The 16,455-nt window shown below is 38.2% G+C and overlaps 1 protein-coding gene across 4 annotated transcripts in view; it reads left to right on the top strand.

The window, feature by feature from the left end:
- The window catches only part of VWF (von Willebrand factor), a 247,354-nt gene that overhangs the window by 63,997 nt on the left and 166,902 nt on the right, over positions 1 to 16,455 (top strand). For all 4 annotated transcript variants that reach the window (XM_042469124.1, XM_042469122.1, XM_042469123.1 and 1 more), the window contains 6 exons: positions 1,397 to 1,637; positions 5,141 to 5,235; positions 7,265 to 7,425; positions 9,488 to 9,591; positions 10,529 to 10,667; positions 11,847 to 11,990. In XM_042469124.1, the coding sequence (XP_042325058.1) occupies positions 1,397 to 1,637; positions 5,141 to 5,235; positions 7,265 to 7,425; positions 9,488 to 9,591; positions 10,529 to 10,667; positions 11,847 to 11,990 (884 nt within the window). The remainder of the gene's footprint in view (positions 1 to 1,396; positions 1,638 to 5,140; positions 5,236 to 7,264; positions 7,426 to 9,487; positions 9,592 to 10,528; positions 10,668 to 11,846; positions 11,991 to 16,455) is intronic.

Here is a 16,455-nt window from a genome sequence, read left to right as displayed (position 1 = left end):
TCCATGTCAGCAAGGTAAGTAGCAGCCCCAGGCCCTGTGTGAACACTTGTCCATCCCCATGCCAAACCAGGGATGAACCAAGGTGAGCACTGATGGCAGGATGGTAAAGGCTCAGGCCATGCTATTCTGCCCCATCTGCTCAGGCCCTGAGAGAAAGAAGTTTATAGCATGAGCTTTTGTAGACTGATGCAATGCACCTGGAGCAGTGCGTCTGATAAAGTAGACTCAGGGGCTATGCTAACAGCCCCAAAGGGGCAGCATCCAGCCGCCCCTTTTACGACCAGATCAGAGCCACAGCAACCGCACACCATGGCCCTGATCTGGCCTTTCCAGGGTGCAATAGCTGTGGAGCAATGGCTTTACGGGGCTATGTCATGCGGACGCAATTCCAGAGGAGCGCCATAGCACTGCACGCTGTAGAGTGCAGTGCACAGTGCAGCATGCTTTCCTGGGGTGGAGCCAGGGCATGTATCATATGGATGCTATGCCCCGACTCCTCCCCTAACCTGGCCTTTAAGACCGGTCTGCACAGGGCAAAGGTTTATGAAAGCTTATGCTACAAAATTCTTCCTCTCTATTAGTCTCAAAGGTGCTCCAATATCCCTTTGCATACTGATCCAGACTGCTATGTCTTTGAATTATGTAGAATTATGATATAGTTGAGAAATTTATAGAAGAAAATGTGATTGCTCACTGAACTATAAACATGGGCTGCATTTGTCACCTAAGGTCAAGTGTGAATTTATAAAACAATAAATTGTAGATGTAATCCCTTTCATTCCTTCCAAAATGTTCTAGTTATAAATACTTGTGTTTTAATATAGTAAGCCAGATTTAAACAATTTTTGGTCACCTAGGCTAAATGACACCCTAGAAGGGTTCACTACAGTGGGCCCTCTCCTTATGTGGGGGATCCATTTCAGATCCCCCCACGTAAGGGAAAATCCGCCTATGCTTTTAGATTGTAAGCCTGAGGGCAGGGAATCATCTAATAAAAAATAATAATTGTAAGCTGCTCTGATAGCCTTTAGGGCTGAAGGGCAGGGTATAAATACCATAAATAAAATAATAAAATAAATATGCTCGAGCCCCATAAGAAATAATGGGGTGGGTACATGTGGCAGAGCGATGAGCTCACGCCATTGTTTTCCTCCCCAAGCGGCTTCCGTGTATGTTGGAAGCTGCGTACGTTGGAAGCATGGTGTGGGCACACTGTACATTTCCTGATTTTTTTTATTGTGTAATAGGAGCGTATCTATTGGGTAGTGTTTTTTTTATGAGTAGTGACTTTTAATGGGATGCAATTTTTTGACACCACAAAATAATGTTTTGCTGTATCAATTATTGAAAATAATACCATACTTATGCTTTTTTATTATTTTATCCTGCTTTATAGCTTTGAGTTGTCCAGGAAATCAGATTTACCAGCAGTGTGGGAGTCTGTGCAACCAAACTTGTCGATCCCTGTCCTATCCAGATACAGACTGTAGTGAATTCTGTATGGAAGGTTGCTATTGTCCAGCTGGATTATACCTTGATGCACATGGAGAATGTCTCCCCAAGTCACAGTGCTCTTGTTACTATGATGGTGAGATCTTCCAGGCAGGTGATGTGTTCTCAGATCATCATACCATGTGGTAAGTGCAGGATCATGCATGAAAGAAATTTATTTAAAGAAACCAAAACATCCTGCCTTTGTATTCCATGTATTGTGTAAGAAAATGGTTAGAAAATCGTTAGAAAATCACTGCTCTCTGCCCAATCTACATCATTCTGATTAGGTAAAGTTTGACTTGCAAGGGCACATTATACACTTGTGAGCAAGTGTTTGACATTTGTGGAATATAAAAATGCATACAAGAGCACAGAACAAGAAAAAAATGAAAAGGCTGAAATAAAACATGAAACACTGGTATGTACATAGGTATCACCTCATTTTAACTGTACCACAAATTTAAAGGGTATGGGAGAAAGAAATAGTGGTATAATAATCTTTTACGACATGTCTTCTTGGCTCTATACATTATTGCAATATTATGCAATGTAGTATGAAGGCTGTGAGTTACATTACAGAGTACTACAAGTCATCTGATGCAAACAATAGGTACTAAATGTGACAGAACTAGATTACAATGTGCCATGAAGAAAGTACTTGAGTGTTCAAAGACTGGAGGGCAGGCTTTTCCTAATTTATAAAACAGTCACAGGCTTGATAGATGAAGGTAATAGTGTGGATGTAGCATATCTTGATTTCAGTAAGGGTTTTGACAAGATTCCCCATGATATTCTTGAAAAGAAGCTAATAAAATGTGGCCTAGACAGTACTACTGTTAAGTGGTTTGAATTGGCTGACTGACCGAATCCAAAGTGTGGTCACCAAAGGCTTCTCTTCATCCTGGAGTAGTGCCACAGAGATCTGTACTGGGCCCTGTGCTATTGAGCATCTTTATCAGAGACTTAGATGAATCATAGAATCATAGAATTGTAGATTTGGAAAAGACCACAAGGGCCATCCAGTCCAACCCCCTGCCATGCAGGAACCCTCCATTAAAGCATCCCGGACAGATGGCCATCCAGCCTCTGTTTAAACATCTCCAAGGAAGGAGACTCCATTACAAACTGAGGGACTGTGTTCCACTGTTGAACAGCCCTTACTGACAGTAAGTTCCTCCTAATGTTGAGGTGGAATCTCTTTTCCTGTAGCTTGCTTCCATTGTTCCGGGTCCTAGTCTCTGGAGCAGCAGAAAACAAGCTTGTTCCGTATTATATCCTTTCAAATATTTAAACAGTGCTATCATATCACCTCTTAACCTCTTCTCCAGGCTAAACATCTCCAGCTCCCTAAGTTGTTCCTCATAGGACATGGTTTGCAGACCCTTCACCATTTTAGTCGCCCTCCTTTGGACACGCTCCAGTTTCTCAATGTCCTTTTTGAATTGTGGTGCCTAGAACTGGACACAATATTCCAGGTGGGGCCTGACCAAAGCAGAATACAGTGACACTATTACTTCTCTTGATCTAGGCACAATAGTTTTATTGATGCAGCCTAAAATTGCATAGGCCTTTTTAGCCAAGGAAGGAATACAGGGGTGCTTATTATATTTGCAGATCATACCTATCATTCCTATCAGACTTGGCCTAAAGGAAGAAGGAAAGCACTCCTTCCAGTCCATCTGTCATGGTCCAGACCTCAGAAGGAGAGAAGAACCGCTGGACCTGATCCCCTTCCCCACTACCATTCTCTTCTTCTTCTATGCCATGTCTTTCAGAGTGTAAGCCTGAAGGCAGGGAACTGTCTAATTAACCTTTTTGTAAGCCGCTCTGAGAGCCTTTGTGACTGACGAGAAATTGATGAATGGCGAATTAAGCTGTTTCACATGATAGAATTGGATTTAATATCATATAAGATGGAAAACCAAGACAGTTCAAAATGGAGGGAAATCAGTTGTACAATTTATGGAGAAAAAGTGGGGGGAAATGGTTAATTCGACCTCAAATGTGGTTGAAATTGGCTAAATCTTATATTATGACATTAGATTTTGCTGGAAGAAGTGAAGAGACAAATTTTAGTTTTATTATTTCATGCAATTTCTGGATGATAGAGATCTATAATCTCAGAATAAGTGAGAACAAAAAATACAAGACAAGAGAATAGTTTGGAAAGGGGGAATTCCCTTAAATGATATAATGGAAAATATTAAAAGATTAATATTTGAAGCCAAGTAACAAGCAACATATTCTAGTAAGCTGTTATTTTTTTTTTTTTTGCTTTTCTGTTTGCTTAATAAGGAAAATATAATGGTTGAGAGAATATGGCGAGGGAGATAAGCAAGAATGCTTTCTGTATTATAAGTTAGAATCACAAGAGGAAGTATATATTAATCATGTATGAGGTCGTCCTGGTTTTATTTGGGGGGGGGGGGTTAGGAAGTGGTCAGAACACACAAACCAAACAAATTAAAGTATGTTATACAAGTAGGGGAAGATGGGGAAATGTTAACTGTTTATAAAGATGTGTTATAATAAGAAATATAATATGTGATGAATAAGTTGTATGAAATTCAATAAAATATTTAAGGGAAAAAAAGATTGCCATGAATTCCTGTATAGTTAATTATAGTTGCCCATGTCTGTGAGCCATTCAAATGGCGGCACCAGCATGGTCGCATTTCGTCCCTCTGTCCCCTCCACTCTTCTCGAGCAATTTAGTTGTTTATCTTGCTCTAGAGCGGGATCTGGACTCCTGTAGAACATGTCTGCATTTCCCATATCAGGGATGCAAAGTTTGGCTGCTTCTGAGCTCTCCAGAGAAGCTCCGAACCACAGCCTTGTTTAAATATTTGAAGGGATGTCATTTTGAGGAGGGAGCAAGATTGTTTTCTGCTGCTCCAGAGACTAGAACGCGGAAAAATGGATGCAAGCTACAGGAAAAGAGATTTCATCGCAACATTAGGAGGAACTTCCTGACAGTTAAGGGCTATTCGACAGTGGAACACACTCCCTCGGAATGTAGTGGAGTCTCCTTTCTTGGAGATCTTTAAGCAGAGGCTGGATGGCCATCTGTCAGGGATGCTTTGATTTGGATTTCCTTCATGGCAGGGGGTTGGACTGGATGGCCCCTGTGGTCTCTTCCAATTCTATGATTCTTTGATTCTATGATAATTTAAAATAACTTTCCAAACTCAGATGATTAGCTGCTTGGGAAGGTCAATGCTGAACTACAGTTTTGTGTAAAAAAAAAATTACTTTCCAAATTGAATTGTTGGTTTACTTCATTATATTATCTGAAACGTTAAAGACATAAATGTAGTGACTGTTAACTATATTTTTAAAGAGATGAACCATATTATTAAACAGAATTATGAATACATAGAAGTGTTGTTTACTAAACATGTTGCTACCCTTTTTCTAGCAGTCCTGGCTATGTAAGAAATTTTCAAGAAGTATATTATGTGCCTCATGTTCCTTTGCCTTTCATAGCTTTCTGCAGCTCCTGCACATCTGTATATTTCTTCTATTTTGCAACAATCCAGCCATGCATTTCTGACTTCTGTTGTAGATCTGTCTAGTTGAGTGCACATGTATCAGTTTAATAAAAGAACAATAAAATGATCCCCTTTCCCCCTTGTTTTTCTTTTAGTTATTGTGAAAATGGATTCATGCACTGCAGCTCAAAGAGACTTCCAGGGGCTTTTCTACCAGATGCTTTCTTTCAGCATCATCCTTCTGCCAGAGGTTACTATTTAAAAATTAATATAAATTTTCTTTATTCTTCCCCTTACCTTACCTTATCCTTCTTATTTTAAAGAGAGGGCAATGTTAACGTGACCTTTGCATTCATTTTCATTCTTGGTTTAGCTTCTGGATTTCTTTAGCTTTGCAGTTTTTAGTAAAAGGTAAAAGGTTCCCCTTTGATATGATTGTCTAGCCATGTCTGACTTTAGGGGGTAGTGCTTATCATGGTTACTAAGCCGAAGGAGCCAGTGTTGTCAAAGATAACTTTGTGGTCATGTGGCCAGCATGACTAAGCACCAAGGTCCTCAGAATACTGTTACTTTACCACCAAAGTGTTACCTATTTATCTTTTTGCACTTTCACATGCTTTTGAACTGCTGTGTTGGCAGAAGCTGGGACTAGTGATGGGAGCTCACTCCATCACACTGGCAACCTTGTAATAGCCAGAATCTTAACTGCTGAGCCACCCTGTCCCTTTGCAGTTTCTAGTAAGAGCACCTTAATCAGGGAAGGATAAATTGGGGAACTTATCCTTCCCTCTGAATCTCTGCTCCCCTGCAACCAGTACAAGACTGAGAAGTTTGGAAGAGGGTTTCTTGGAAGCTTAAATTAAATACCACACATGAGTTCACTAACATGTGGAGTCCATTTTACAAAATAGCAATAACTTGAAAATAGACGCAGACATATACATTTCATACACACACACACACACACACACACACACACACACACAAATATCCAGAGGGTTTAGTCTAACAGATCTATGAAGTACTGTATTGATTTCCTGACTGAATTACATAAGACTTTAAAAGGAGACTACTGGGGAGACTACTCCAGCTTTAGCTGGAGATCTTGCATTGAGCAGGCAGTTGGACATGATGGCCAATGAGGCACCTTTGAACTCTGTGGTTCTGTGATTCTCTTGTGTGTGGAAATCTCATGACTATTGACTTGACACTAAAATTCCTCCTTATAGTTCTTCAATCACAACCCAGAATTATCTTGTAATACAGTGATGTAAAAGTCTTTCATATTTTTTGTAGAGAATTGAGACATACTATTTTGTGTTTGTGTTCTCGATTTGAGGAGGAGATTAGACCTGATATATCTCAATTTTATTGTTGTTGCAAACAACAACAACCCATTCATTGTAATTTAAAAATACTAGCATTTAATTACTCTGACTAATTCAATGCTTCCTTTTTCAAGTTGTGCCCACTTTATTATATCTTGTCCAACGTGGCTAGTAATTAATTATGAATTACCTTTTAGGTAGTCTGAGTCTATTCCCTTTTGCAAGGGGTGTTAATTACCACTCTTATTGCCTAATTCTTTTATAGCACAAATCTCACTGTTTCAGTATGAAAACAAAACAGAACAAAAAATAACGTCATGACTATAAATTCTATCCTCCTTGTCTGCTGGTGTGGAACGGAAGCTGCCCAGTTCCTTCCTAATTTCTACTCCATGCCTTTGGCCAAGCAGGAAGCAATAAACTGGAACCAAAGAAAATTAATTAACATTGCAGGGGAATTTTGGTGAATGGTATTAGCCTGTAAAGCAACATTGTAGAATAGCTTTTATATAACTTTGTTCTCTTTCTCAAACAAGCAAGCAAACATTTATTTATTTATTTATTTATTTCACTTCTATGCTGCCTTTCTTCCAAAAAAGGAAGGAAGGGCATTAGTGAATTAGTGTATTAAGTTCTCTTGGAAGTTTCCGTGTTAATTTTCCTTCTAAGAAATTTCAGAAAACTACAGTAAGTCCTCTGAAGAGTTTCCATTTTAATTTTCCTTGTGAAAAGTTTCAGAATAAAGCAGTGCTTCAATGTCAGTAAAGGGATCAGGTGTAGAAGCAATCCAGTTGCTTAAGTTGTTGGTTACATTCAAAGTTAACATTTGGACTTCAAGTTGCGGGAAGGTACACCTTTGGAGACCATGACTTTTGCCATTCTTGGAAATATTATTAAAATTTACTTATGGTCCAGACTGTTTATGATATTCTCTTGTTTTATTTCTTAAAGCAAAACGAAGTTTGGTTTGCAGGCATCCCATGACCATGTTTGTATGCCCTGCAAATGATCCAAAAGCTAAGGGAGTAGAATGTATGAAGACCTGTCAGACTTACGAATTAGGCTGTGTCAGCCATGGATGTGTGTCTGGTTGCCTCTGTCCCACTGGATGGGTAAGAAAAATGAATGTTCTTAAACAAAGTTACTGGGGGAAATGATAGTGGGACATACTTGGAAAGTAAATGCAGACCACACCTCTTGATTTCAAGGTAATCTCAAGTAATATTGTGCAACTCACCTCTTGACCCTGCTTCATTGCTTCCTTCCTAACCAAGTGAAAAGTGGCCATGTTCTAGAAGAGTTTCTTCCTGATGTTTTGCCAGCATCTGTGGCTAGCATCTTCAGAGAATGCTTGCCTAGAAAAAGTGGGTGTGTATATACTGTGTGAGCCTGGGAATGCAGGAGTGATTTGTCCTGATATTGTCCTGAGGAATAATCCTTTCATACAGATGTCCTTCCTACCAATCTTTGCTTTTAGTGGGTGATTGAACTTTCTAATTATGAGCTATATAACTGTGGATCCTATCCTAATTTAACTAAACAAACCAGTTGTTCTATTCCTTTATTACAGCAATTTCTCTCCATCCTAACTTTAGAAATTCAAATACTTTTCTCCATTCTTCCAGTCCTTTCCCTTCTGCTTTGTTTCTCATCACTTGCATTAATTTATCCATTTGCATCCGTTCATATAACCAGTCATCTATTGCCGGAGTGGCCTCACTTTTCCAATTTTGTGCAAAGCAGATTCTAGCTAGTGTAATCATATAATAAATTATTTTCCCATGTTCTTTCTCCAATATTTCATCCATCATCCCTAATAGGAAAAAAAAACTGTTTTTTGCTGGATTCCCTCAACCCCCAATATTTCTCCAATTACATCGTTTATCTTCCTCCAATAATTTTTAGCATGTTTACACGTCCACCAACAGTGGTAGAATGAGCCAATTTCAGTTTTACATTTCCAACAGGTTACTTACTTTATATATTCTAGCAATTTTCCCAGGTGAAAGAGACCAATGGTAAGACATTTTATAAAAATTTTCGCTAAGGTTCTGAGAGGCTATGTATTTGTAAGCGTTTGCCCATACCTTCTCCCACTGAGTGATTTGCAAAGAATAACCAATATTTCTTGCCCAAGTTGTCATTTGTTTTTTCACTACTTCTTCTTCTGTATCATACCATAAGAGGACATCATATAATTTACTAATTAATTTGTTTTCTTCTTCGCTCAGGATTCTCCCCAGTTCTGAATCACCCTCATCTGAGTCGAAACCATATAATTTTTGATACATTTTAAATCTTTCTGTAATTTGTGAATGAACCAGTTGATATTAATTTGTCTCTCGATTTCACTTTTAAGTTACCCTCGTTAGAATCCAAGATTTCTTTGTATGTATACCAATTTGCAATTTTATACATTACTTTCCTATGGAAAGCTTCATAGGGGGAAACCCACCATCTCATTTTTGGTAAAATTCTTTTTTTATATCAATTCCAGACTCTGATTAAAGGTTTCCTGATACAATTAATTGAAACATTTCTATTAATCTTTTTCGTAGGCCAAATATGCATGCCAACCAAAAATTGCCCCTTCCCCTTCTAATTCTAATAAGTCTTCTTTAACCAATGTAACCCAATCTTTCAGCCACAGAAGACAGCATGCCTCAAAGTATAACCTCAAATTTGGGAGGTTTAGGCCTCCTCTCTCCATTTTGCCATGTCGTTATATTTAATGGGACTTGATCATATATGAATTTAGTTATACATGGGGGATCTTGGAATCAAACCCCAGCGTATAACAAGGGTCTACTGTACAAATATTTATGGGATGTTTTGTATTTTATTATGTTTGTATATTGCTGTATTTTTATTGTAGGGATGTGATATTCATAGTGATATATTGGTGTGCTATATATGTGTATCCTGTTTGGGATGTTTGTTATTATTCATATATCAATAGAAATATTTATATTAGAAAAGAAAATTGTGGATTCATCTTCAAATAGTTCTTCCTTTAAGGAATCTGTCATTTATTCTCTTTTTATAGTTCCTCAGTGTGCTGCTTCAAGTGACTTTTTATTGCTCATGTGTTTTGTTTTCACATGTTGTGTTGTGTCCTATCAGATTTCTTCCACTGAATGTAAAACTTTAATAAAATCTGTGTCTCTGTTCTAGGTGAGACATGGAAATAAATGCATTGTGCCTGAAAAATGTCCCTGTTTTTACAATGGACAAGAGTATCTTCCAGGAGAGACTGTAACAAGAGACTGTAATACTTGGTAAGGAATTCTCCTGTTTTTGAATTGATGCCTATTGTACCTTTCTGCAGCAATGCTTTTAGGGATATTGTTTGTAGATTTTGCATTTCCCAGTTGTTAAGTGCTATGTATAATAATATGTATAATCATATGCATATGTATAATTGTATGGGACATGGTGGCTCAAGCAGTTAAGATGCTGACACTGTTGATTGCAAGATAGGCATGTTGGCAGTTCGAAGCCCAAGCGCTACATGATGGGGTGAGCTCCCACCACTAGTCCTAGCTTCTGCCAACCTAGCAGACTTGACAACCTTGTCAAAGGGGAATACCTTTACCTTTATAATCATATGGCAGGTTAGTAAATGTTTTCTATAACAATTCATTTTTATTAAATATTTTGTCATTCTGTTTCCAGCATCAACAAATATGTTGTTTTTACATATTTAGTATGACTGTGAACATAAACTAAAGAAGAGAAAGCATGTTTGTGTTAAAACATAGCTTGCTTGAAATGCTTTAAAGCAGGTTTGGAAAACTTCATAGGAAGAGGATCATGTTTGAGGGAAAGGGCAAAGGGGATTTTTTTTTTATTTTATTTTTTTGGGCTGGGCACATGAAGAGTTCAGTTTTTCAAAAACCCAAAACAAATTCTCAAGGAGGCTGGCCACTCACTCTTTGTAATTCATGCTGCTTTTGTTCACTCACAGTCTTCTTAGAGTACAGTTTGCTAACTGTCAGCACAGCCTGTTTAACTGTGAACAGATTTTTTAGATTTTTTTAAAAAATGCTTTATATCTCATGGTGCCTAAAATTTGATTATTTGTTTCAATCTTTCATCAGTAATTAATGATTTTGTATCTGCTCTCTCCAAGAGATAGAATTTGGTTTCAGTTTTATATTAATTTCCAAATTAAACCTTTGGTAACTTTATGAACTTGTTTTCTGCTCACTACAGTGTGTGTCATGCTCGAAAATGGGAATGTACTGAAAACATCTGTGATGGGACCTGTTCAGTCATTGGTACAGCTCATTATTTGACCTTTGATGGATTGAAATATAAATTTCCAGGGAACTGTCAGTATATATTAGTTCAGGTAAGAGTTGGGGTAGAAGGCCATATGGGTGATGGTAGTTAATAGCATGCTGAGAGTTAAAAGAATATACCATTATCCTGCATGCTGACCAAAACTATTTTCCTTGCCTCAAAATTATCTTGAAGAGGAAGAACCAAACATTGCCAATTTTTGCTTCTTTTTTGATAGTGACTTTAAATTTATAGTAATAGCAATAGCAATAGCTAGTACATTTCTATACTGCTTATTAGTGAACTAGCATTCCCTAAGCCAGTGCTTCTCAATTATTTTCTGTCATGCCCCCCAGGAAGAAGAAAACATTTTGCGCCCCCCGCGCGACTGTAAATAGTATCATTTGTCTATAAAATTGTTATAAGTACACCTCTGCATAACAGAGCCTCGCGCCCCCCTTTACGGAGCCTCGCACCCCCCCCCCCGGGGGGCCCACCCCACTATTTGAGAAGTACTGCCCTAAGCAGTTTACAATGTGTGTTATGGTAGAAGGCTATGTGGGTGATGATAGTTAATAGCATTCTTTCTAAGAGTTAAAAGAATGTACCATTATCCTGCATGCTGACCAAAACCATTTTTCCTTGCGTCAAAATTATTCTGAAGAGGAAGAACCAAACACTGTCAATTTTTGCTTCTTTTTTGATGGTGACTATGAAATAGAGTGAATTGTTGATCAGTGTAAATGGCCCTTGTTCCCATTTGAAACCATTTCCTGTCACAATGTGATCGATTCCTGTCATGATAAAAAAAGCAAAGGCAAAAACAAAACAAATTTTTTTTCCTAGAGAAATAGGTTCTTTTGAGAAGAATCAATTCTGGAGTGAATTCAATAAGTGGCAACAGCAGATCAGAACCAGACCCTCATATCCACAATGAATACATTCCCTGACTAACAAGATAGCGAGAACTGTGTGAAATAGTAGGAAATTGGGGATAATTGTGAATGCTATATTTCTGCTGGAGGTTGACCATAGAGACCCTTTGGAGAACCTCCAGATGCCTAGAAAGACCTCCCCCCCAGACATGAGTCAGCGAAACAACAGTTACTGGGTACCATAAACATGGGGATCAGACTGTATTCTTCTCAGATATTTACCTTTAGACATGAGTATCATTAAAATGGGTATTTTAAAAATGGGTATCTGTATGTGTTGCTAATATCTACTCTGAATTTCTCCATTTTTAAAGGATTATTGTGATGACAATGATGGTGATTCTGGAACCTTTAGAATACTTGTTGCCAATGAGGGATGCAGCTTCACAGGAGAGAAATGCACTAAAAGGATCACTATTCTGTTTGACAATGGAGAGATTGAACTATACAGAGGAAATGTAAGTATGCCCCTCCTTCTCCATCTTTACAGGAGCCCCATCATGGAAGAACAAGCATTCAGTGATTTTCTAGTAGGTCTGAAAAATTGTTTGATTAAGGCGATATTCCACTCCAATAACATCTTTTAGGAGAAACATTCGTCATTGCTAGCTCTAGAATGGGATAGAGCTTTCTTAGGACTTTGATGGGTGGTGATAATATCCTGTCTAGATATACCAATAAAAGTGGTACAGTATCTGAAAGGTACCAGGAACAAATGTTTGGTGATATATGGAGGCTTGTCAGAACTGGAAGGCTATCTGGACAGCTCATTTACATTGGAGACAAATGATAGGAAATCAGTAACTGGCTTGACCAGCAGATTTGTTGATCGTCCGATTGTATGGAAGTCTAGAAAGCAAAATTTCATTGCACTGAGTACCACAGAAGCAGAGTTTGCTGTGTTGTCGGAAATAGCCAATGAGGTCCAGTGGGTTAGGCAGCTGTTGACAGATCTGAAAGAGGCATACAACACACCAACGGTGATATATGAGGATTCACAGGCATGCATTGCCATGGCTGAACAAAGTACATAGCTGTGAGATACCAAAACATTTGTGAGCTAGTTCAAAATGGTGTTTTGCAACTGCAGTATGTTGTTTCAGAGAACAACATAGCTGACATTCTCACAAAAGCATTACCTGTGGAGAGGCATGAAAGATTGGCTAACAGCTTGGGTCTCAGCATCTAACTACACAACACATGTGGGAGTCACATGAAAACACATCTCATGACACTTTGGAGGGGATTGTCAGAGTAAGATACACTCCGAGCAGAAAATGTCATAGATGTGGCTATGGCCTGCAACTGGAACCAAGGTGAAAAAGTAACTTCAGCATTTGAAGAGTCCCAAGTCACAGGAAACTGATGACAGAGGGGCAGGAGGTGAAGTCAGCAAACTTCAATTCTGCACAGTCACAGCTGTCAGGTGACAGGAAACTGGGTGACATACCAGTAGGGGGATGGACTCAAATCCCAGGAGGGGAAATTGTATATAAGTGTGTGAGCTGAATGCTCGGTGTGGTTATATTGTAAATAGGAGTTGGGTGAAGCACTTTAACAGTCTGATGTATATAACAAAACCAAGAATAATGCCTCTGTGTGAGAACTCAGCAGTCCAGCAGTTTCTTGTCTTGCCTACAGCTTCTGCATGGGTGGATTTTTTGCTCTGCAGCCTTTACTGAATTTCACAGCAGAGACTTTTCTGTGGCATCCTGTTTCTGGAGTATGTTTTCTGCATGTTGATTCCTGATTACACATGCCCCAAAAGTTCTCTTCAGTGAGACTCATGAGGTCTGCATGGTATCTCGACAGTGTTCCACAGTGGATCATGCTTCCTCAGAGTATGGTGGAGTATCCTCCTTTGGAGGACTTTAAACAGAGGCTGGATGGCCATCTGTTGGGAGTCCTTTGATTGTGTATTATTGTATGGCAGGAAGTTGGACTGGTGGCCCTGATTCTATGACCTCTCTTGCTAACCAACATATGCTAATGAATATGGGGGGGAAAACACCAATGGCCAACAGTGGGAGACAGACTGCAGCAATTATAGGACCCATGAATTGTCTCTTTCCTCCATGCTAAGGAATCTGAGCAGTGGCTGGATGCCCTGCATACTTAGAAGCAGAATTTACATGGGCCCCAGTAGCTCAGAGTCCCACAGCAGCTTTGAAGACATGTTTGAGCTGGCAAGTGTGTGGTTATGAGCTGGACACAGGCAGCAGGCCATCAGATTATTTCACTTAGATATAATTCCTTAATTTAGATAATGAGTTCTGTTAAAGAATCTGGATGAATTTCAAATATTTATCCATCCGTTAAAACAATTCTTAGATGGAGAAAAAGTCACTAGATGGCCCCATTACTCCACCCTCCTTTAGCCACATGTTATGCAGAATAAATCAAAGGGTCCGTTCTCAACTTCTATTTTCTCTTGAGAAAAAGAAAGAAAGAAAAAAACCTTTCCCCTTTTTAGAGGGTAGAGTTCAGCTGTTTGCCTTAGACATTGTAACAGCCAAGAATGTCCCTGCATTCATTTTACATAGACCTCCAGAGTGATATAGAATTACCATTACCTAAACATCAAAAAGTGCTCTATTGTCCCTGGGATACTGGAGCTTTGCAAACAGGTTTGAGGTGAAACATGAAGCCATACAATTCTGCTTTGTTTCTTTGCTTAAATATAAAAAAAGTTAATCCAACCATTTCCATTCAAAATGTTTTTTTTAAGTTGTTAAAAATGCATTCCTTTTTAGTTTTGTATTGTACATACTGGTTTTTAAAGGCTCAAATCACTGTACATTCAACAAATGAAATAATGTTAAAAATCAGATATAAATCCACAAATATTAGGACCTATTTTGAGTTTGCTGACGCACACACCCCCCTTTTCACTTTCTTCCTCTGAGTATACATTAATCTTAACGTTGGCTCTTGGAATTTGTGTTGGGGTGTATGTGAGTTATCCAAATTGAATTATTTCAGACTTTTGGTGGTCTTTCCAGAAACTGATGGTATGAGCTCTCTGACCTGTTCTTCTGTCCTCTGTCCTCTTCTTTTGTATTAAACAAAAAAAATATCAACAGACACCTGAAGCAGGAAATTCTGCATTGAAAACAGGTGACATGGTAGAGATTTATTATACATCTTTGGATGTTTTCTTTTGACAAAATCAAGGTTACTGTGAAGGTGACTGGCAATAGGTTAAGGGAGAGCTGAGCCAAAGCTAATAAAATGAATTTCAACTGTGAGAAATGTAAGGAACTAACTTTGGCAGAAAAAATGAAATGCACAGCTCTAGAAGTTCCAGTAGACCACATGTTGAACATGAGTAAACAGTGTGATGCTGCAGCTTAAAAAAGGTAATGTGAAACATAGGTCCAGAACATACTACAGAAATAATCCAGTTTGAGACTGCTTTAGCTGCCCTGGCTCAATGCTAGGGAATTCTGGTAACTGTAGTTATTAGAAACATTTAGCCTTTTCTGTCAGAGAGCTCTGCTTCAACAATGAACTACAATTCCCAGGATCCTCTAGCACTTAGCTAGAGCAGTTAAAGTGGTCTCAAACTGTATTATTTCTGCTGTGTGTTTTGGACCATAGCCTCTAGATGAATGGAAGTAGTTGTATCATTTTATTCTGCTTTGATCAAGCCTCACTTGGAATACTCTTCTGGGCACCAAAATTCAAAAACAATGTTTACAGTCTGAAGTGTGTCCAGAAGAGAGTGACCAAAATAGTAAAAGGTCTGGAAACCATGTTCTTTTTTAAACAGCTTTATTCTTAAAACAAGAGCAGTACATGGCACATAATATAATAACAATGTCTATTGATATTACATTCCAGTTTTCACAATTTATATTATTTAATATAAATATGTGTATATATTTATCATTGCTCATACCTTCATTTAGCTTATAAAAATCATGTTCTATGATTTAGGGAGCTGGGTATGTTTAGCCTGAAGGAAAGAAGGATAATAGCTGGTATAATGGCCCTGTTTAAATATTTGAAAGTATATCTTAATCAAGATGGGGCAAGTTTGTTTTTTTGCAGCTCCAGAGAATAGGACATGGAGCAATGGATTCAGAATACAGGAAAACAGATTCCACCTAAACATTAGGAGGGACGTCCTGATAGTAAGAACTATTTAACAGTGAAGCACACTCCCTTAGAGTCTGGTGGAGTCTCCTTCTTTGGAGGTCTTTAAGCAGGTGCTGGATGACCAGGTGTCTGGGATACTTTGATTATGATTTCCTACATGGCAGGTGGTTAGACTAGATGTCCCTTGTGGTCTCTTCCAACTCTATGATTCTTTGATTCTATGATTTCCAAATATTATTTTTATCCCTTGTTTTGACACATTAGTCCACTGTCTGAACTAATGAAATCTTTTGTCTGAAAGGACATGTCATCTGACAGCTTTATACCTAACCCTAACCCTTTACAGCTGGGCCATAGCTGAGTTAAAATTCCATCATTAGTCTCCACACATTTCAATCTGGCTTTTTTTAAAAATAAAAATAAAATAAAACAACAACATAGGCATGTAAAATTACTTCCATCCTTAATAATATAATGACTAACAAGTTACTTTCTGTTATTAGTGCTTTCCATTGATAAATATGTGCATTGTTCATAATGAAAACAGTTCTGAGATTACAACTTGATTCTTTCTTTCAAAAATGTAATACTAAACCTTTCTCTCTTGCTTGCTTTCAGCATTCCTGGGATTACCCCAAGTGAAATCTAAAACCATTACATTCCTTTCCTCAAGCCTCATTTTAATGTCTAATGACCCCTCCCTCATTTCACTTAATGACATCATGGAGACTCTTCAACCACAACTCTGATTCATTCTCCAGTCCCATGCCTGTATTATTATTATTATTATTATTATTATTATTATTATTATTATTATTATTA

Source organism: Sceloporus undulatus, chromosome 5 (assembly GCF_019175285.1).
Source record: "Sceloporus undulatus isolate JIND9_A2432 ecotype Alabama chromosome 5, SceUnd_v1.1, whole genome shotgun sequence".
Classification (NCBI taxonomy): Eukaryota; Metazoa; Chordata; class Lepidosauria; order Squamata; family Phrynosomatidae; genus Sceloporus; species Sceloporus undulatus.
The sequence above is the reverse complement of the archived record's forward strand: the minus strand, read 5'-3'. Positions and strand labels throughout refer to the sequence as shown.